The sequence below is a fragment of the Puma concolor genome, unplaced genomic scaffold (genome assembly GCF_028749965.1).
Source record: "Puma concolor isolate L17-30 unplaced genomic scaffold, mPumCon1.1.hap2 unalloc_scaffold_14, whole genome shotgun sequence".
Lineage (NCBI taxonomy): Eukaryota > Metazoa > Chordata > Mammalia > Carnivora > Felidae > Puma > Puma concolor.
In genome coordinates, this window is record NW_028240169.1 from 254,708 (window position 1) to 277,850 (window position 23,143).

The window sequence follows — 23,143 nt, forward strand, 5'->3', positions numbered from 1 at the left end:
GGTCAATGCTGTAACTGTTCAAATATATATGTGAAATTCCTGCAGTTTTAATATGCTTTGATAATAAGGTTATGACTTGATATTCTGATTATTGAAGTGTTCTGTGTTACAGAAATAACTGAATTTTCTTGTCAAGTGCATTACAGTCTTTTGTCACTTGCACAATGAGTTTCATCTTCAAGGAGGTTCATAAAAAGAACTTTAAAAAAAAAACAAATACAGCTTTTAGATATCTTTAAAATCATAAAAGTGAAATTGGCAACAATTTCTAGAACTAAAAAGCTGCATTCAAACTGAACAAAAGATTACTAACATGACACTAAGTGAACTGAAAAAAATTGTAATTTTTATGACTTTTGTTTGGAACATTACTGGTTCTCTAATGTTTGCTCTTCCAGATTAGGAAGAGCTCAGGCTCACACAACAGGAAAAGAAGGTCTTGACCTTACAAAGACTTGACCTTGCATGTGGATACTAATCGACTACTCCAGCCAGAGGGACGACACTCTTTCCTCACTACCGCCATCTCTGCAACAGCTCAGACAATGAGAAGCCACCACATTTCAAACCACCATTTTACACCAATGGACTTTTAATCGGACTTTCCTACTTACCCTTTTTCTCCTTAAAAAAAGCATCCCCCCCGACTTTGTTTCCTGTCCTTGCTTATGGTTTTGCCACGGCTTGTATGTCCCAGATTACAATTTTTCATTCCTGAATAAAACCATCTTCTTCTGGTAAAATAACTGGCAGTTTCTATTTTTAAGGTTAACAATTCTTGGTGATCAGAAGTGGGCTCCAGAGAAGACCCCAACTGCTCCAGAGCTGGCTAGCAAACAGGTGCAGTACCCATGGACATTTCTGAGCTGCTTTCATGCCTACCCTGGGGCTTTAAGGACAAGTTTTCTCCTGGTTTTCAAGCTCCACACCTCATGTCTCAGTTCTCCAAGATTTATTTGAGATCTATTTACGATGTTTTTTTTTTTTTTTTTCTTTAATCATCTCAGAGGGTACTCATTTGGCCTTAAGTCTAAAGGAACTGTGCTAGCTTTTGGTCTAGTTCCTGTTTTGAATGAGACTGCTCCTAATGGAACTGGACTAGCCCTCACTCTGAGTCCTTTTCAAAATCAGACCTTTCCAGTTGGAACTGTGCCAGTAGGAATTGTGAAGGCCTTTGTTCCTATTTCCCTTTGCAACTGGACTGTTCCCATTGGAACTCTGCCTGTTGGAACTGTGTTAGCTTTCAGTCTATGATCTTTTTGGGGCTCAACTGTTCTCTCTGGAACTGTGCTGGCCTTTGGTCTGATTCCTTCTGGAAACAGGCTGTCCCTGAAAACCTTCTAAGAAATGGGATCCCAGACATCAAAATGCTTTGAGGGCATCCTGCCTACTGGGACTCTGGATGGTTTTATGTTTAAAGACTATGGTCCCTCTCTGTATGCACATTTATAAATAAATAGACTGACTTAACCAGAAATAATTTAGAACTTCAAAGGCCATGATGGGGAACTTTCAGTCATTTCAAACTTAATTTTCTCAAAGCTAAACTGGACAACCAGGGTTCTAAAATTGACAAAACTGAATGAGATGCTTATTTCAGTAGGTATTTTGAAGCTTCCAAATGCTATCAAGAATCAAAAATTACATCTCTCCTTGGGGTGCCTGGATGACTCAGTCGGTTGAGCGTCCGACTTTGGCTCAGGTCATGATCTCACGGTTTGCGAGTCTGACCCCGAGTTGGGCTCTGTGCTGACAGCTCACAGCCTGGAGCCTGCTTCGGATTCTGTGTCTCCCTCTCTCTCTGTTCCTCCCCTGCTCATACTCTGTCTCTCTCTCTCAAATATAAATCAAGATTAAAAAAAATTTTTTTTTCAATTGTATCTCTCCAAATACAATCTTAATGATGCAAGCATAGATTAAAAAGACAAAAAGGGGCTTCTGAGTTCTCTTCTTCCCTTCCCCCACCTTCTCTGTCTACAGAGAGGAGGCAATCACCTTGTGCTCAGGCCACACCTCAGGCCCTGCCTCTGGTGCCCATCTTCCTCTGACATAGTGTGTAAGGCCATGACTCAGGCCTCCCATTTTTCTTAAGGCTCCTTTCCTGTTGTTTTGTTTTGTTTTGATCTCAGTTGTAATGTCCCCAATTGGCAGCTCATACCACCTCCTCCAGGGTCCCTTCCAGGCCAATAGCCAATTTTTGCATCTTCCTCTGAATATCTGGGGGCAAATGAGTGACACATTTGTCATTTAAAATCATCTCAGCCTCAGGGGTGTCAGGGGAGATAGCCATATATTTAATGAGAGCCTCCCTAAACCTCTCTAGGAAGGCCATCGGGCTCCCATTTTGTGTTTGTAAAATAGTGGCTAATTTAACATAATTTAAGGGCTTAACCTGAGACCTCCTTAATGTCTCTAAAGCACAAGCTTGGAAGTGGTGGCAATACCATTTCTTCATGGGATGGTCATAGTCTCAATTAGGATCTTGGGATGTAATTACCTGGACCCCAGTAGGAAACCAAAAGTTCCCTATAGGGCCTCCAATCCCATGATAATTAGCGAGTTGTCTTTATCTTTTTCTTTCAGAATTTATGGATCAAAATCATCCCAACTTTTCAGAATGCATCCCACAGGAGTATTGGCCTTGGTTGGAGAATTGCCCATCTATAGGAAAAGGAGGAAGAGGCATCCCTTATGTTAATTGTCCCATAGCTGGCCAGGAGAAGCTTCATGTCCTGATCCTGATAGTTGGACAGGAGAAGAAGCCTCATCTCCTGGCCCTGCATTTTGCCTGGCTACTCCACTGGCAGCCAAAAGCTTTGTCAGTGTCGCGAGGTGCTGGGAGCAGTCACTCTTGTCCAAGTTGACCCTACCTCCAAGAACTGACCTTGTCTTCCCTGATTTCTCCTATCGCTCTGTTTTCTGCCTGCAGGACTTTGGGGGTATCGACTACGACCAAGCAAGACTTCCCTGGTTTAGAAGGATGCACTAATTTTATTTTGGCCCAAGAATAATCATCTTTACAAATATATTTTAAAAGGCTTGTGAAAACCATTTTTTGTAAGGATAAAATTGGCTGCCCAGAGGGCAGAGGGCCAAAGGAGAGGTCTATTTCCTTGCCTTTTTCAGCAGTGCCCACAGAAATGTGTTCTAGCCATGTAGAGTATCTAGGCTGTTACAAATTGGAGGACACTGGGCTAAGTGTAGCAAAATGGCTCCTATGTATTCTAGTAAAAGCCCTTTATATATTATAGTGATCTATCCCTTAAATGACACAGGCATCCATTCCTGTTTGAAACAGAAACAACCCAAATATGGAGCATTTGGAGTCTGGCAGCGAGGACATTGTCACCATCTCCCCAGCCTTTGGATCAAAGGAGGGCAAATTTCAAGGCTTGAGTAAAACAAATCCAAAGGGCATGCTGTCCTGCTTTTTTGGTTAAAATCACATTCTCCCCCATCTTTTTGGGCAGACAGAAGTGGGGGGAAAACCTTTGTTTACCTTTTTTTTTTTTAGTCAAAAGCATACTGACAAGCCAAGAAACCTTTGCTTTTTTTTTTTTTTTTTTGTTTAAATATATTTATTTTTCTCTTTATTATTTGTTTAAGCTTTGTTTCCACAACTTAAATTTTCTTATTTCAAGATTAATACAGCTCATTTTAACTCACATGAAAATGTCTAACATTGATATTATGAACAAAAACACTTCATGAATTTCTTTGCCTTCTATGTATAGACCATGTAAGCTGCAAGATTTGGGGTCGTGAACTAAAACAACCTGTTGGGATTCAAGTTAGGGCACACGGCTCTGGTGAAGGGGACACTCTCCTCTTTTCTTCTATCTGGGACAGCCACGAGTTAGCTGTGCCTGGTGGTGCCAGGCAGAGTGTGCAGTGTTGCCAGTCTTCCTGAAATAAAAAGAAAGTAGGATCTATATATTCTTAGCTGGAAACCTATCAGCTAAAAAAGAGTTTGGTTCTGCAAAAGACCTTGTTAAGAGGATAGAAAGACAAGCCATAGAATGGGAGAAAACATTTGCAAACCACATATATGACAAAAGACTAGTATCTAGAGAATATAATAAACCCTAGACACTCAATAGGACAAACAAGTCCAGATAAGAAGAGGGCAACATACATGAAGAAACATTTTACTCAGAAGATATACAGACAGCAAATGAACACATGAAAAGATGTTCAACATAATTAGCCATTAAGGAAATGCAAATCAATACCATAATGAGATATCACTGCTCACCTATCAGAATAGCTAAAATCATAATTTAAAAAATAGTGATAACACCAAGTGCTGGTGAGGATGCTGAGAAACATGTGCTGTTGGTGGAAATGTAAAATGGTATAGCCCCTCTGGAGATTGGTTTGGCAGTTTCTTAAGAAAATAAATATGCAATTATCATATGACCCAGCAATCACACTCCTGGACAGTTGTCTGAAAGAAACAAAACCCCACACTCATGCAAAAATCTGTGCACAAGTATTCAAAACAGTTTTATTCATAATTGCCAAGACCTGGAAACAAACTCAGTACCTTTCAATGAGTCAGTGCTTAAACAAACTTGGTACATCCTTGCCATGGAGCACCACACAGCACAAACTATCGATATACAGAAAATCTTGGATGGATCGCAAAGGAACTGTGCTGAGTGAAATCTTCATATGAAACTGGCTATCTCATCACCTTATAAAAAAGCCCTTTAGAAAACAAGCCCTATGTAAGCACACAGAGATCCTAAGACCCTGATCTAGAAGTTACATATAATATGTGTGCATAAAACAGAAAATAATATTATTATAAGGAATATTTAGAAACCACCTGATAGCTCTTGGAATTGAAATGTTTAAAAAATGAAAAACAACAGAAACAATGGTATCAGTGCTGTGCTAGAACCAGCTGTAACAGCTCATGAGAGCCACTCTGTAAATCTTCATGGAATTTTGTGAGCTGCAGTTAAATATTGAATTATAAACTTATAGTTAAATAAATTATATTTAGAAAGATAAAAGACATTTGAAACACATATCATCCTAATTATTTTATTACATTTCACTCTTATCTGTGCTGTTGATGTTATTTTTATCAGTTGTATTAGTATATAGGAAATGCTCCTAATGAATTATAACACATCTCTTTCCACATACCCATTCATGATCTCAGGTTGGTGGCTTGAAATTGGCTGTAGTGGAAATATTTATATCATAGAAATTGGCAAACCATATAAATCATGACATGATTTATTACCTTGTAGAATGTCTAGATTTTTAAAAAGATAGATAAAATGTTAAGAATGTACATTACATTCAAAATTTGTCATGTTTTTACATTATGAATAACATGAAAACTTGTGAAACAATTTTTCTAGTATTTGAAAAAAAATTACCCATTTCAACCAAGAAGTTCCTCATGTCATTGATGAATGAGTGAAGCTCCCAACATCTATCTTTACTGTTTCACTTTTGTTTTACTTATTAAAGTAAATGAGTACATCAAACAACATTCCTATCAGAACAATGATTTATATATTGCAACCATAGATTTGATACAAATATAAGCTGCAAAAACCAACTGAAGCATTCTGTGAGAACCTATTGCTATTTGAAATTCAAAAATTAAGATATTTTATATTTCATTATTTGTAAGTTAAATATTACACATCGTTTAAATCCGTAAAAGTTACATCAAACATGCATGCATATCTACATGCATACATTCTGTCACAGAGCTGGTTGTCAAATATTTACCAGCATGACCCTATTTTTTTTTTTATTGTGTTGTTTAATTTTTTAATGTTTATTTATATTTGAGAGAGAGAGAGAGAGAGAGAGAGTGTGTGAGTGGGGAAGGTGCAGGGAGAGACGGAGACAGAATCGGAAGCAGGCTCCAGGCTCGAAGCTGTCAGCACAGAGCCTGAAGCCGGGCTCGAACCCATGAGCCGTGAGATCATGACCCGAGCCGAAGCCAGACGCTCAACAGACTGAGCCACTCAGGTGCCCCCAGCATGACCCTATTTGTAATGAAAAGATTTCTAAAAAATTTTACAAAACAGAGTATGGGGAAGTTGGAGGAAATAGAGATGAAAATGTATGAAACATAAGAAACAAAGCTCAGTCTTGGAGATCTAATATCTAATCATAGGATTTATATAGGAAAAGAGAAAGGCAGAGGGGATGGATCATTAAAAAATAACAGAAGACGATTTCTCACAATTGAATGGACCCACATAGATACCCAATAAAATGAATTTTAAAAGATACACAGCAAAGTGTATCACCAAGAGATGTCAGAACACCAGGATAAAGAGGAGTTCCTGAGAGCTTCTGTAGAGAGGACAGAATAACTAAAAGATCATGATATGAAGGAACAAAAATCAAAATCATATTAACTTAAGAGAAATGTGGGAAATGAGAATTAAAAATACTTTAAAATTTTGAGGGAATTTAGAATTGTACACTAGCTAAATTATCCATAGAATATAAAGGAATGTAAAGGTATAGACACAGGCATTTCAAAACTTCCTCTTATGTACCCTTTTTCCAGAAGTTCCTGGAGATGTGCTCCATGAAAACAAGGCATGACTGATGCATAGGAGGATAATACATGCAGGAAACAGTGGATCCAACAGAAAGATGGCAAAAGAATTTTCTTGAACAATGGAAACATTAAACCCCCAAAGTCATCTGTGAGACAGACCTCTAGGGCCACTGATATTGTTTGGGGCAGGAGGGTTGATAAGTTCATGACTGATGCTACCAGAAGACAGACAACTAGTCACATTTGTGCTTTTGACAATTTTGAGAAAATTTTTATGACTGTTGAAAGTTGGGAGTAAACCCACCTGGAACACTTAGACAGCTAAGTGAAAATGAACTAAACTTTTATGAACACAACAGAAATACAAAGGGATACAAAAAGGGAAGGCAATCAAAATTCACACTGTGTGGCTAAGGTTCAAACTACAATTTGTAGTAATAATCATGCTGTACCCAGAGCATGATCCATTAAATGCAGATCCTGTCTGCATTTAAGAGTATAACATACAGGGCCACCTGGGCGACTCAGTCGGTTAAGCTCAGTCGGTTAAGCTTGATTTCTGCTCAGGTCATGATCTCATGAATTGTGAGATGGAGTCCCGCATGGGGCTCTGCACTTACAGTGTACTGCAAAGCCTGCTTGGGATTCTCTCTCTGCCTCTCCCCCACACTCTCCCTCCATCTCTTTCTCTCTCTCTCAAAATAAATAAATAAATAAATGAACAAACAATTTTTTTTTTTAAAAAAGAAGCTACATGAAACCATCAAATTGCCTTTCTCCTATGTACAAAAAAGAAAAAAATAACGAAAACCAAAACACTTGTCATTTTGTTCCGGTTTGTTAGGTTCCCGTTCAAATGTAAATTCCTGAAAGAGTTTGTGAAGCATACGGCCTATAAATATGGTTCTAAAAGGAAATCTCTCTTGTTTTTAAAATCAGAGCAAGGACTCCTTGGTGTATCTCTTACGTATTGGTACACGGGAACTTATTTGTTTCTGAATTATCTAATAAAAAAACATTTTTCCAATCAGAATTAGTCCTATTCATAATTAGTTGAGCTGCCTTGGTGCTCATTTCATTATAGGTTTTGAATACTAATGATGTTGCCCTTGAAAAAAATTAATCTCTTCCCGTTCATGTTTAAATCGTTCACTTTTGTTAAAAGCAGCTATCCATCTTCAGTGGCCTTTTCTGGAGACTTTCATTATCTTACATTAACAAGTTTTTCCTTTCCTTCAAATCTTAGAACCTTTTTTTATTTCTTCCCAATGCCTTTTTCCTCTTGACTTATTTTTATCCAGTCTTATTCTTTGCGATTACTTAATTGGAGACCTTAAATGGCAAGTCTCTTCTCCAAAACCTTTACTTCCTTTTTTCATACATTAACATGGAGACACCATTGAAAAGAATGAAAATTATTTAGAACACATATGTGTTTGGGATAATGGTAATACTCAAATTTAGAACCCATCTAGGACTGGAAGAGAGTTTTTAATTCTCCATACTAAAAAGAAAGCCCCAGATAGTGGGTTTGGAACAAACGTCTTCTCAGCAAACATGGAGCTGATTGATTACCAAGAATCTGACTGCTAAGAGTTATATAGTTTCTGTAAAGCCCAGTCATTTGCAGGAAAACGTCCTGGTGTATCAATCAGTCTTAGCCAGAAACAGATGGTACATCCAAGGTTTGAAGAGAAGTTCTGTTTTTAAAGGTGTTGTGTACAAAAGCTGTGGGCTTGGTGTGAGGAAACCACGAAGGGTATTGCAATGCCATTGTGTCGGGAACAGCTGTTTAAAATAAACACACTTCAGCCTCAAGGGAAGAAGTAGGGAGGAGATATATAGTGAAGGCTGTTTAGACCTTTCAACCAGGAAGAAGCAAACCGAAGCAACCCTGAAGGATACCTTTAATTTCACTTTCTTCCTTTCTCTGATCTCCTGTTTGGTGCTTCCCATTGCGCAGGCATGAACTTAAGTCAGAGGACCAAAGAGAGTTATAGGTAGTGCACGTAGCCTCTAGGAGTGCAGGGTAGAGTGGACTGTACCTCTACAGGGCATGGAAGGAACCCCACACACCTGACTCAATCATTATTACTCTGTTGTACTCCGTTCTCTTTTGTTAGGAGTCATGTTAAACAGGTTATTACACTTTAATAACAGCCTTATCATTCATTAAATATTCCTTAAGAAATAGTTTCAGTGAGGGGCGCCTGCATGGCTCAATTAGTGAAGCGTTGGCCTCTTGGTTTCCACTCAGTTCATGATCTTGTGGCTCATGAGTTTGAGACCTGTGTCTCTGTGCTCTGTGTTGACAGTGCGGAGCCTGCCTGGGATTCTCTCTCTCTCTCTCTCTCTCTGCCCCTCCCCATCACTCTTTCTCTTTCTCTCTCTCTCTCTCAAAATAAGTAAAGTTAAAAAAAAAAAGAAAATAGTTCAGTGAAATTAATAAACTAAACATGAAAAGTATAAAAACCAAATACCTTTCTGCCAATCACAAAAGCACATTTAAATATCTAAGGTTTTTTTTTTTTTTTTTTTTTTTTTTAATGGATAGAAATCAGGGAGAAAGCAAATGAGAAAAAACAGAGGTGGGATTCAGTTATATGTTGCTCAAAATTTCAATAATAGAATTAGTAGGTCCAATTACATAGCAGTGATAACTCAGCATTTAAAATTCATACCTTATGTAGTACACAGCTTGTCCTAGAACTTTTATGAAAGTGTATTGCGTATTTGGTTATGAAAAAAGTCAATACGTGATAAAAAGCAGAAATCACACAAGATATTTTCTAAAATGTAATATAACTTTAACCTTGAAGTTAATAAAATATTCCTTTGGAAAAAATTTAAAACAGTAATAATAAATAACTGATGGAATGAAATCAAAACTATAATTATATTTCTTAGAAAATAATCATGTCTTCAAACGAAGACTTCTTTCTTTGCTAATTAGCAAGAATGTATTAAAGTGAAAGATTGTATGTTGCACTCAAGAGATTAAAATGAGAACAATAAAACGAACCCGAACTATAGGGGAAAAGGTAATAATTAAATCTAAAGTAGAAAATAATGAATTTGAAACAGTTTGTATTTTCTTTTTGTCTCACCTAATTCTTTGCTTCTTTGTCTCTACTTCCTTACTTTCTTTCAAATTGATTATTTTGTGATTTATTAACCTTTGCTTTTTTAACAGATACTAGGGCAGAATTTTAATCTTATACCAGTGTACTTTTAAAATCCATTTATTTTAACCTTAGTCCATCCTGAGCACATATAAAATTTATTTCCAAAGATTTCCCTTCACAAACCTTCTACAACTTTCCTTTCCTTTCAGATTGTGACCTAAGCCCCTTTTCTCCAAACAACCAGTCTCATTTGGGACAAAATTACCTTCTTTTACCTTCAACAAAAATGTATTCCCCTTCCTTACATATATCCTACTTTTCTACATAGTAACTTTCTTATCAGTCTTAATTACATTAAGCAGAATTTTTTTTTTCAACGTTTTTGTTTATTTTTGGGACAGAGAGAGACAGAGCATGAACGGGGAGGGGCAGAGAGAGAGGGAGACACAGAATCGGAAACAGGCTCCAGGCTCCGAGCCATCAGCCCAGAGCCCGACGCGGGGCTCAAACTCACAGACCGCGAGATCGTGACCTGGCTGAAGTCGGACGCTTAACCGACTGCGCCACCCAGGCGCCCCACATTAAGCAGAATTTTAACTCTTAAGAAACCTTAGTCTCCAATGAAAACTAAGTAGTAACCAATTGTGAACTGTTACAGAATTCGGCAGATGGCAAAATTATCAATTAAGCAAAAGCATGTTTTCCAAAAGACCCAAATATCCTTTGTTTCTGTGCAATAAGAAGTAAAAAGCACAAACCTATGTTTAGCAGTCAATGCTTTAGCACTTTATCTCGTTTGGAAAAGACCTAGATGTCCAATGAATTCAATTTCAATTTATCATGCTAGCAAAACTTCTAAGTTTCAGGTTGCCAAAGACTTTGAAAGCTATCTTAACAATTACCCACGAAAACTTTAAGAATTAACCATCATTTTAAGTCACCCTTTTGCGAACAAATTGCAACAGAGATAACATAAGCTAATTTGACCTTCAGTAAACCTAGATAGAATAAAAAGTTTTCTATTTAATGCTGACTCTATTTTTAATTAAACCAACAAACTTGAATTCATTTAAATACCAAAGTTTCTCTTGCATCCGCTTAAAAGACAATCAGTTTGTTCCCTATTGTCAGTTTTTACCTGGCACACTGGTGGGGAGATCTGAAGTGGTGGCCCAAGGGAATGCTCTTCGCTCCCTGACATCAGCGGGTGGGAGGAGAAACCAATGATGCCTGAGGCACTGAGGATGGTATAGCAGCCAGTTATGCAGGCCTCACCCAAGGTGGTGCAGAAACAGGAGAAGGGGGAGAAGAAGGCAGAAGAGGCAAGATTCTGCCCAAAAGCCTAAGGCAGATAAAAGCCCAGAGAGCAGACAGAGAGGTCTCCTGGTCCTAAAGTCTGTCAACGTGAACAGATGAGCAGACGCCAGGTTTTTCCACCAAGTGGAATTAGGCAGTACGTGTTGGGCTAGAGAAGACAGAGAACTTTCCCCAATTAAAAGGAGTTTCAGCAGTGGCTTGGGAATATTCTTTAAAGTCTCCATTCTGAGGTAGACTAACTAGAGATAGTTGGCTCTAATCACCATAGTCAATGACCCAGGAAGTGAATGAGGAAGAAGCCCCCACATACAGTTAGAGGAACTAGGGATGTGCTCAGGATGGACTAAGAATGTATTAGGAAAAACAGAGAGTGTTAGAGTCCCATTTGTTAGGGATGGCCTGTCTTTTTTCTTTCCTCAGCACCCTGGGTTAGGTTTTGGAACACTTCTATATATTGATCAGGGTTGTCTGCAACTTTGCTTAGGTTCTTTTTATTTGCTTCGAATCTTGCAAGGAAAATGGAACTTGCATGAGACCAAATTCACCATGAAGCATTTTAGTCCATAGATAGATTGAATGTGCCTTCCTTTCAAGGGGAAGATTTTTCATCTCTGACAATCCTGGATAAGGAGGGCATGAGTGTCTAACAGGTAGCTTTTCCTGAGAAGAGCCCTCAGAGGACAAGTCTGCAAGAACTTGCTTTTCTCAGCCCCTTTAAAGGCCAGAAGGTTGGCACCTAACTTACAAGTCTTATATCAGGAAATTCTGACCATTCACCCTCTCTTTTACAATATAGATCTAACACGGCAGCCCCAAACCTCTGGGATGCAGCAAAGGCAGTCATAAGAGGGAAGTATATAGCAAGCCAGGCCTTCCTAAAGAAGGAAGAAAGGTCTCAAATACACAACCTAACCTTACACCTTAAAGAGCTGGAGAAAGAACAGAAAATAAAGCCCAAAACAGGCAGCAGAAAGGAAAAAATAAAGATTTGAGCAGAAACCGATGATACCAAAGTCAAGAAAACAGTAGGACAGATCAATGAAACCAGGAGCTTGTTCCTTGAAAGAAGTAACAAAATTGCTAAACCCCTAGCCAGATTGATCACAATGAAAAAGGAAAGGACCCAAATAAATAAAATTAAGAATTAAAGAGGAGAGATCACAACCAACACTGCAGAAATAAAAAACAATCTTAAGAGAATATTATGAGCAATTATATTCCGTTTAATTGAGAAATGTGGGAGAAATGGATAAATTCCTAGAAACATATAAGCTACCAAAAGTGGAACAGGAAGAAATAGAAACTTTGAACCCATCACCAGTAAAGAAAGTGGATTATTAATCAAAAATCTCCCAAAAAACAAGAGTCCAGGGCCGGATGGCTTTCCAGTGGACCTCAACCAAATATTTAAAGAAGAGTTAACATCTATTCATGTGAAGCTTTCCCAAAAAATAGAAATGGAAGGCAAGCTACCAAACTCATTCCACGAGGCCAGCATTACCTTGATTCCAAAACCAGACAAAGACCCCACTTAAAAGGAGGACTACAGACCAATTTTCCTGATGAAAATGGATGCAAAACTTCTCAACGAGATACTAGCCAAGCAGATCCAACAATACATTAAAAGAATTATTCACCACGATCAAGTGGGATTTATACCTGGAACACAGGGCTGGTTCAATATCTGCAAATCAATCTATGCAATACATCACATTAATCAAGAGTAAGAACCACATAATCCTCTCAATAGATGCAGAGAATGCATCTGACAAAATACATCATCCTCTCTTGATAAGATCCCTCAAGAAAGGAGGAATAGAAGATTCATACCTCAAGATCATAAAAGCTAGATACAAAAGACCCACTTCTAATATCATCCTCAATGGGGAAAAATTGAGACTTTTCCTCTTAAGGTCAGGAACATGACAAGGATGTCCATGCTTACCATTGTTATTCAGCATAGTGTTGGAAGTCCTAGCCTCAGCAATCACACAAGACAAGGAAATAAAAGGCATCCAAATCGGCAAGGAGGAAGTCAAAATTTCAGTCTTTGCAGTCGATATGATACTGAATGTGGAAAATCCAAAAGATTCCACAAAAAAAAAAAAAAAAAAAAAAAACCTGCTAGAACTGATCCATGAATTCAGCAAAGTCGCAGGATATAAAATCAATGTACAGAAATCGGTTGGATTTTTATACACCAATAATGAAGCAGCAGAAAATCAAGGAATCAACTCCATTTACAATTGCACCAAAACCCATAAAATATCTAGGGATAAACCTAACCGAAGGGGTAAAAATTCGATACAGTGAAAACTATAGAAAGCTTATGAAAGAAATTGGAGAAGACACCAAAAGATGGAAAAATATTCCAAGCTCATGGACCGGAAGAACAAATATTGTTAAGGTGTTAGTACTACCCAAAGAAATCTACGTACTCAGTGTAATCCCTATCAAAATAACTCCAGCATTCTTCACAGAGCTACAACAAAAAAACTCTAAAATTTGTATGGAACCAGAAAAGACCCCATAGCCAAAGCAATCCTGAAAAAGAAAACCAAGAGTGGAGGTACCACAAGTCCGCACTTCAAGATGTATCACAAAGCTGTAATCATCAAGACAGTATGATACTGGCGCAAAAGCAGACACATACATCAACTGAACAGAATAGAGAACCCAGAAATGGACCCACAAACGTATGGCCAACTAATCTTTGGCAAAGCAGGAAAGAATATCCAATGAAAAAAAGACAGTCTCTTCAGCAAATGGTGTTGGGAAAACTAGACAGCGACATGCAAATATGAAAGTGGACCACTTTCTTACACCATACACAAAAGCAAACTCAGAATGGATGAAAGACCTAAACGCAACGCGGGAAGCCATCAAAATCCTAGAGGAGAAAGCAGGCAAAAACCTCTTTGGTCTCGGCCACAGCAACTTCTAACTTGACGTCTCTGGAGGCAAGGAAAGTAAAAGCAAAAATGAACTACTGGGACTTCAACAAGATAAAAAGCTTAACTGACTGAGCCACCCAGATGCCCCTCCACTGAGCAATTTTAATGGCTTTTCTTTAACCAGAAGATGGAAACAAAGTTCAGTCTTATACCAAAAAAAAGCCTCATGAATCTGTTCATGATTATTACTTTTTACTCCAAATTGTCTTTAATGAAAACTCTGCTCCTCCTTTAGATCTATGTTTATTAATGTGCTAGTCTGGGATCTTTCCCTTTTAGTTAAAAGAACCAAGAATGGAATGGGAAACTATGCCCACTCCAGGTTTAATTAACCTGGAAAACCACTTTGCTCAGACCCTAGATGAGTCATCTAGTGGAAAGACTGTTAAATTTTCAATTCTCAACTCCAGCAAATAAAGCACCCCCCCCCCCAAAAAAAACTAGAAGCCTAGTTCCTGCTGTGACTGAAAGAACTAGGACATTGGAAAAAAAGATGGTTATAAGTTTAAGAGCTTCAAGGCCCTCCAGCCCTCTTGCCAACCTTTTCAATGTCCTCCCAGTTCCCAATGATGGGATTCCAAGGAACAATGGAGCCCTTCCCAACCCTGACTCTTAATCTCTTTGGAGAAACTACTCTCCAGATTGGGAATGAATATATCTCTGTCTTTACTGAAGCTGGAACTAACCCCAGTGCTATAAAGCAGCCCTAGCCTTGGAGTACAAAAACAGTTCATTTGGGGGGGATGTATTAGATCTCAACAGGTTCCTATCTCTGAACCTAGTCCCTTTGAGAGATATACATCCTATTCTCCTTAGTTCTTCGACCCCTATTCATTAACTGGACTGAGATTTCTTAGAAAAATACCATGCTGGAATTTCTCTTGTACAAAAGGGAAAAATAATTCTAGAATTTGACAACAGTAACCAAAATAGCAAAAAGGGGAAACAAATGATCCTTTGGCACCTTTTCTGTGCCGTGTCTATGCTGGCACTATAGCTGAGTCTGGCGGTACTGATCATTTATTCCTACTGGATCAGCTACCATCCTCTTTATGGGAAAAACCTTTAACTGATCTTGGCAGAATCCACAGTGTACCTCCCGTCAAGATTCAAATCGATCCTGCAAAACTTCTCCCTAGAATTAATCAAAATCCTATAAATTAAGAAGGCCTTCAAGGCATCAACACCCTAATAGAATGTTACAAGGCTCGTGGCCTCATTACCCCCTGCAGTAGTCCATGTAACACCTCTATTACACCTGTGAGAAAACCCAACTGCTGAGGATCGTACTTTGTCCAAGACCTCCGAGAAATAAATAGCACTGTTATCCCTCGATATACCCTTCTTCCCAAACCTCACACTCTACCAACATCCACTCCCACTGAAAGCAAAGTTTTCACTGTCCTTGACCTATGTGCTGTAGTTTTTAGCATTCCAGTTGATATGGACAGCCAGTATGTTTTTGCCTTCACTTGCAGGGAATGACAATACATCTGGACTGTAACCTCCCTCGGTTTCACAGAGTGCTTCGTGTTTCCCACACACCTGAAAGGCTGATTTGGATGATGGAAAGTGTTCTGTAGGCTCTACTTTGTTACAGTGTGTCTATGCTTTGCTTCTCTGTTCCCCTCCTCATGCCTCTTCACACGAAGACGGCATCCATCTGTGAAAACTTTTGGCTTTAAAAGGCCTATGAAGACTCCAAAGAAAAACTGCAGTTTGCTCAAACTCAGGTTAGGCATTTAGCTCACCTATTGTCAGAACAAGGCCAATATCTAGATCCAGGCAGACTCAAAGCATCCTCAATCTCCCACAACCTAAAATTACAAGGCTTTTACGAGGCTTTCTTGGACTGGCTGTCTACTGTCAAAACTGGATTCGAATCTTCTCTCTTGAGGCTCAGCTTCTATATGCTCTACTAAAAAAAAATGAGAATCCTAACCCTACTATTGAGAAAGAGTAGGGGGATGACACAGCCTCGGAAACTTTATACCTTTAATTTATGTTATATTGGCCATTATGTATACAAGAGAGCCTGGTCCTTATGATCACCTTGCATGTCCTACCCCTGGACTGTCCTTCATCATCAGTCATGGGCTATGAGCCACCCCCCACCCTCCACCGACTCCATTTGGTAAGATGACCTGAACTGGATGAGGGACTTGTAAAGAATATTCATCTTCTTCGTGAAAGACTTGGTGGGAATGATGTAGGGATGCTTGTGAGGGCTTGGCAATTCAACTGCAAACCTGCCTGAGGACAGTGTCACATATCTCAAGTTTCTCAGGACATAATGTGCAATGGGCTGTGTCATTTCCCTGTAATGAGGTCAGCTGTAGGTTTCTCTTGTCAAAAAGAAAGAGGATTTTTACACAAAGGCAGACGTATTGGGAGCACTGGTGCCTATCTTACAGACACAATGTTTTGAGCTCTGTGAAGGATGAGATGCACCCCTAAGTGTAGGTGCCTCAGATGTCCCGTCTGAAAGGGTCACATGCATTATATGACACAGACCTTGTGGTCACCATAGTGGAAGTACCAGTGAAGGATCCAGTGCAAAAATGGGGGAAACTTGAATCACGCAGGAATAGAAGGGAAGTTGAGCACAGTAAGCAGAGTTTGAGGAGGTGCAGAGGGGAGGGTGCTGGGATCAGTGAGATGCAGTTGGAGGCCATTCCTGCCCACAGCCTGAGCAGGGAGCATGAGATCCACAGGGAGCTGCTACGTGGGATCACTCTCAGTGCACAATGCAGTGTTTATCTCCAAAACGTCAGTGCTGCCAAAGGGCACCTAGGCAATCATCTAAATGGATTGTTTTCTCCCTGGGCTTTCTAAAGGTTCTGGATATTTGTGGGAAAAATGCCCGGCAGATATGGGAAGTTTAATTTGGTCTTACGGAAATGCTTGTCTAAGTTCATATGCCTCAGTGAAACTCAAAGTGAAGAAAGGACCTAGGTCAGTTGAGTGCCTGAACTGGCTTTCAGCCGGAGTCAGACTCCAGTGGGTCAACCTACAATTCAGGGTTGGCCAAGATGCCACCCCTGCTGGACCCCTGTCATCACCCTGACTACAGCTTTCCATCTCCTCAGACTTCTCTCACAATATCCCAAGGTTTTTCCTGCGTTCCTGCTGTCTCAGCCCTAATACCAGTTCTCAGTGGGACCTACACAGAGCCTCAGCTTTGTTTTCTGTGAAACAGGGGTAATATTTGTTTCTAAGGACATTATGAATAGAAGACATTGAATACAGAATGCATCTGCAAAATGTCTGGGAAGTGCCCACTCACCCTTCTCACAGTTTCAATTAAGATATCGCCACACAATGATCATCAAAAAAAGACAGTCACGGAAGTTCATTAAACTAAGACTGTTAACACCTCAGCCCAGGGATTGGGAATCACTGTTTTAAACAATAAGACAAAGACAGGCTTTTTCTATTAAAACTCAGGACCTACCAGACAAAGAAAGAAAAGATAATTACGAGAATGTGTATATTCATAGATCTACATCTGAGGTGTGAAGACAGTCATATTCCATTACGTATAGACTCACAGATGCAGCCACACACTAATGTGTTCATCTGAGGTCACAGATAAACTACAGAAGACAGAACGCATGTAGGAAAACATAAAACCCTAGGGAAATAACCCCAAGTCTCGTAAATCTCACGGCCTTATATGACAACTATTTTGAAATTTGAAGAGGACTGTGTGAGGTGACAGACTATGGTGATTATATATTTTAAAAAGGTGTGAGATCTGCTTGAATGCTTTCCCTGCCGACCCTGCGCCCTCTACCTTGTCCTACTTAGTATCTCCTAATACACCTTTCACCGTTCTCTGTTTCAGTGTCTGCTTCTAGCAGGACTTACTCTCACTCCCCATCGAGTACACACAGTGCGGTTCCTACACACACAGATAACAAACTAGCAGAAATTGCAGTGACAGAGGATAGTAACAAGCTCACCTTTTGTGCAGGGGAGCCTGAGAGAGTTTTCTGGGGTGGTGGTAACTTCCTGTATCTAGACTTATGGGGTGCTTGTGCTCATGTATTTTAGAAATATTCACTGACTCCCTGGTCAGATAGACAAGTATCTGTCCCTAGCATATGGCTGATTTCTAATGGTAAGGTATGGTAGGGTAAGGATGAGGGACGAGCAGTGACTGTGGGAGAGGAGTGAGGAGGCCACACATGGAGTCAGACCCTCGCCCAGGGTGCCAGGTCTCCACAGACAGCAACCTTGTGTAGGAGGACTCTGAGGAGCACAGATTTCTTGATCAGTCCTGTGAACTCCATAATCCTCCTCCAGATTTCTCACTGAGGGATGGACAGGGCCGAGGCCAGCAGCTGGAGGACGCCCTGATCATGGCTGGAGTGAAGCAGTGGACCTGGGGGATTTGGTCAGAGAAAGGGACAGGCAGAAGGTAGGGACAGGGAGTTTGAGAGACAAAGGGAAGAGAAGGGAATATTTTCTACTGACTTCACCCACATTTCTGTGTGAACAAAAGGAGATTCTTGTCTCCAAGGGTAGGGAAGAGGGCTGGCAAAAAGATAGAGTGACATTCTCAGTTCAAGTGTCCAGGGTATCTGCCTTGCTCTTGAATACCTAACACAGGAAGCCCATGCTTTCTGTCATAAGTGGAACTGCAGCTCATACCATTTGGTGAAAACTGAAGCAATTATGAAGCCCTCATCATTAAAGCACTGCAACAAGATTATGTGAACATACAGAGAGATACAATAGAAGACAAAGTCCAAAGGTCGACAGACTGCAATACTTATGGGAATATAGACTATCGGAAAAGAAGGTACCCCAAGGTAGACATTCAGACACCTGGGCAATATCTGAAAAGGTAAAAAAAAAAAAAAAAAAAATTAGTCCTTCAAAAGCAACATTAGCGTTAGACACAAAGAGATCGTGATGTAAGGTTTAGGGAGAAACCATATGATTTCATGTTGCTGTACCCATGAGATCAAGTCTCATCAAATTATACCCTTTAACTTGAGGCTATTCGTTATATGTAACTTATACCTCATTAAAGAGAGTTTCAAAACATAAAATACTAGGAGAAAATGTGGGCAAGTTCCTTTCTAATCCTGAAGTGCATGGGTGATAGGAGTCTGTCCGCCCATGTCTTAAAAATCCAAAATAATAAGACATTTAAAAAATTAATAACTGCAGAGGAAGAGGACCCTGAGTTCACCCTGTCCCATGTTTTCAACTACATAACATCCACGTCCAAGTCCATAAACCACACAGCGATCCAAAGAGTGGCAGAACAAACTCTACACCTAAATAGAAAGAAGCTGCATCTGAAAGGTTAGGAAGGTCAGAAAGGTGGAGGGCGGCTGCCTGCAGGGAGGGCAGAGAAAGTGAGCCCTCACACCAGGGAGCTCACACAGGGAAGACTAATCCTCCTAACATTTGGCTTTAAAACCCAGAGGGGCTGAATTCCCTTGAGTTTGGATCCTGGAGCTTTGGAGGTCAGCTGACCCAGCACTGGGTGATCCAGGAGGGTGAGTGATAGCCAGGTCCCTGCCTGTGTGGAGAAGAGGCAATGTAAACGTGGCAGTTTATGCAATGCGGAGGCAACAGGAGACAGAACTGTTCGTGCTGATTTCTGAGTGCGTTGGGGGACTTCAACAATGAGGGAGGTCACACGCATCATTTTTATCCTGCACCCCCGCAAAACAAGCACAGAGGCACCTACCATGGGGTGAGGCTGCACAGACACTTGCTGCCTAACCCATTAGCAGTGGGCCAGTCCCAAGGGTTCACTGGGGGACTCACCCACACCAAGCCTGCTGGTCTCAGTGCTGGTCTCAGAGCAAACTTTGTTAAAACCACACAGGCACCCCGTGTGGCCAGCTGCATGCACAGCTGCCAAAGCATGCTGTGCACATCTGCACTGCACCCAGGTGTGCACCCCCCACCACCCTCATCTGTTTCACCTAGCCACATGCCCCCAGCCACTGATGCACTCCGTGCAGAGCCTCAAGCCCCTGGCTGCCCTGGTCCATGGCCCCCAGCCACCAAAGGACATCAGGAAACCTGGCATAGGACTAGTAGCCCTGTGCAATTTTGCTAACACTCCTGCCCTGCTCCCAAGTCACCCAGCGGGCATATCACCCCACAGCTGGCCTGCCTGGGTCCCACTAATACCACTGAGAGCAAGCACAGCCCACAACAGGCACACAATCAGTGCAGGCACCTACAATGAAAGGAAAAGTAACCCAGACACTACAGCAGGGAGTGAGTGATATCCCTAAGATATTCTCCTGAAGGTCCAGGTCCTGTAAATAGAGACGTGCACTGCTGAGGATTCCAGGACCTTTCATAAATTCATTAGTTTCAAGAGCATAAGGCACAGCTGACTTTCTTAACACAGAGAAACAGAGCCAGAGAGACAGACAAAATAGGGACAAAGAGCTGTTTATCCACAATGAAAGACCTAGTCAAAGCCACAGCCAGAGATCTAAGCCAAAGTGATAGAAGTAACATACCTGATACAGAATTTAAAGCAATGATCACAAGGATACTCACTGGAGTTGCAAAATGAGTAGAAGAGTGAGACCCCTGACATTCAGATAAGGAATAACACAGTAGACAGTGAGGATACAATATATGAGAAACATGCTCGCTGGAAGGAACAGAGGGACGGAAGAAGCAGAGGAACAAACTAGTGACCTCGAAGACTGAGTAATGGAAATTAATCACACTGAACCAAACAGAGAGAACAGAATTCTGCAACATGAGATGAGACTAAGGGAACTCAGTGATTACAGAAAACATAATAATATTAATATTATAGGAGTCCCAGAAGAAAGAGAAAAGGGGGCAGAAAATTAATTGGAGGAATTAATAGCTGAAAACTTCCCTAACTGGGGAAGGGAAACAAACATCCAGATCCAAGAGACTAGAGAACTCCCATTAAAATCAACAAAAGCAGTCCAACACCCAGACATATAGTAAGCAAACTTGCAAATTACAGTGATAATAAAGAAAAACTCTTAAAACCATCAAGACAAAAGAAGTCCTTACAAGACCCATAAGGCTAGCAACAGATTTCTGAACAGAAACCTGGCAAGCCAGAAGGGAGTGACAGGACATATTCAAAGTGCTGATTGGAAAAATCAGCAGCCAAGAATACTCTATCCAGCAAGGCTATCATTCAGAATGGAAGGAGACACAGTTTCCCAAACAAAAACTAAAGGAGTTTGTACCACTATACCAGTCCTTCAAGAAATATTAAGAGGGACTCTGAGTGCAAAGGAGAGACCAAAAGTGACAGTATAGAGGTACAAGACACAAATCACGTAAAAAATGAATATTTCTGTAAAAAGTCAGTTAAGGAACTCAGAAAAAATGGATTTGAAATATAGTAACATTTACCAAAAACCTAGGGAAGAGAAAAAAATGGGTCCAAAGGTAAAAGACCATCAACTTAATACAATCTGTTAAATGCAGAAGAGGTTACATAAAAACCTAACAGTAACCATATATCAAGAAACAGTCGTAAATATGCAAAGAATAGAGAGAAAGAAATGAAAATGTATCAAAGAAAATCAGCAAAACATGAAAGAAAGACAAGAAAGGATCAGAGAAACTCATGAGAAACCACAACAAAACAGGTCACAAAATGGCAATCCATATATACATATGAATCATTACTTTGAAGGTAAATGGAATGAATGCTCCAATCTAGAGATGTACGGTGTAAGAATGGATGAAAAAACAAAACAGGTTTATATGCCTACCAGTGACCCATTTTACACCTCAAGAATGATAGTGAGAAGATAGAGAAACAGCACATAAATGAATGTCAAAAGAAAGCTGAAGTAGCAATACTTGCATCAGAAAAAATACACTCAAAACAAAGTACATAATAAGAGACAGAGGAGGACACTATATAAGAGTAAAGGGTACAATCCAAAAAGAAGATATAACAACTGTAAATATATCCCACAATTAATTGGGATTTGTTCCCAAGCTGCAAGGGTGGTTCAATATTCGCAAATCAATCAATGTGATACAAGATCTCAACAGGAGAAAGGATAAGAACCATATGATTGGGGCACCTGGGTGGCTCAGTCATTTAACAGTCCGACACCAGCCTCAGGTCTGGACCTCATGATTCGTGAGTTCAAGCCACGAGTTGGACTCTGCGCTGAAAGCTCAGATCCAAGAGCCTGCTTCAAATTCTGTGTCTCCCTCTCTCTGCCCCTCCCCTGCTCACACTCTCTCCAAATTAATAAATGTTAAAGAAAAGAACCATACGGCCATTTCAATCCATGCAGAAGAAAGCATTTGACAAAGTACAACATCCATTCATGATTATAACCCCCTCAAGTAGGTTTACAGGGAACATACATTGATGTGATTAAGGTTATCCATGAAAACCCAGTAGCTAACATCATCCTTAATGGGGAAAATCTGAGAGCTTTTCCTCTAAGGTCAGGAACAAGACAAGGATGTTTATTCCCACCACTTTTAATAAACAGAATACTGGAAGTCCAAGCAACAGCAACCAGACAAAAAAACCAGAATAAAACCAAACCAAATAAAATAAAATAAAAATTAAATAAAATCCAAATCTTGAAGAAGTAAAACTTTCACACTTTGTAGATTACATGACACTATATATAGAAACCCTAAAAAGTCCACCCAATAACTGCTAGAACTGATAAATGAATTCAGCAATGTCACAGGAGACAAAATCATTGTAAAGAAATCTGTTGCATTTCTGGAACATAATGAAACAGTAGGAAGAGAAATTAAGAAAACAGTCCCATTTACAGTTGCACACCAAATAAGATATCTATGAATAAATCTAACCAAAGTGGTGAGCAACCTATACTCTGAAAACTATAAAACACTGATGGAAGAAATTCAAGATGACACAAAGAAATGGAAGGGTCCAATGGACCCATTCCATGCTCATGGGTCAAAAATACAAATATTGTGAAAATGTCTATACTTTCCAAAGCAATTGACACAATTAATGCAATCTCCATCAAAACACCAACAGCATTTTTCTCCGAACCACAACAGTCCTAAAATTTGTATGGAACCACAAAAGACCCCAAACTTCGGAGTAAACATTCTTTATGTGAAGTGATAATTATGGATGGTATTATGCCTCTGGATCTTCTGCTCCAAAACACGTTAACTCTGGCCTAAGCATCTGAACAAACGTTAGA

At 40.0% G+C, this 23,143-nt stretch overlaps 1 protein-coding gene across 27 annotated transcripts in view; it reads left to right on the forward strand.

The window, feature by feature from the left end:
- LOC147571616 (uncharacterized) overlaps positions 1–23,143 on the forward strand; it is a 624,145-nt gene that overhangs the window by 245,412 nt on the left and 355,590 nt on the right. For 5 of the 27 annotated variants that reach the window (XR_015247222.1, XM_086696192.1, XM_086696193.1 and 2 more), the window contains one exon: positions 768–840. The exons of the other annotated variants lie outside the window; for them this stretch is intronic. Coding sequence is in view for 4 of the 5 variants with exons in the window: in XM_086696192.1 (XP_086552318.1) it covers positions 768–840 (73 nt within the window). In the remaining variant the exon portion in view is untranslated. The remainder of the gene's footprint in view (positions 1–767; positions 841–23,143) is intronic. 27 annotated transcript variants of the gene reach the window in all.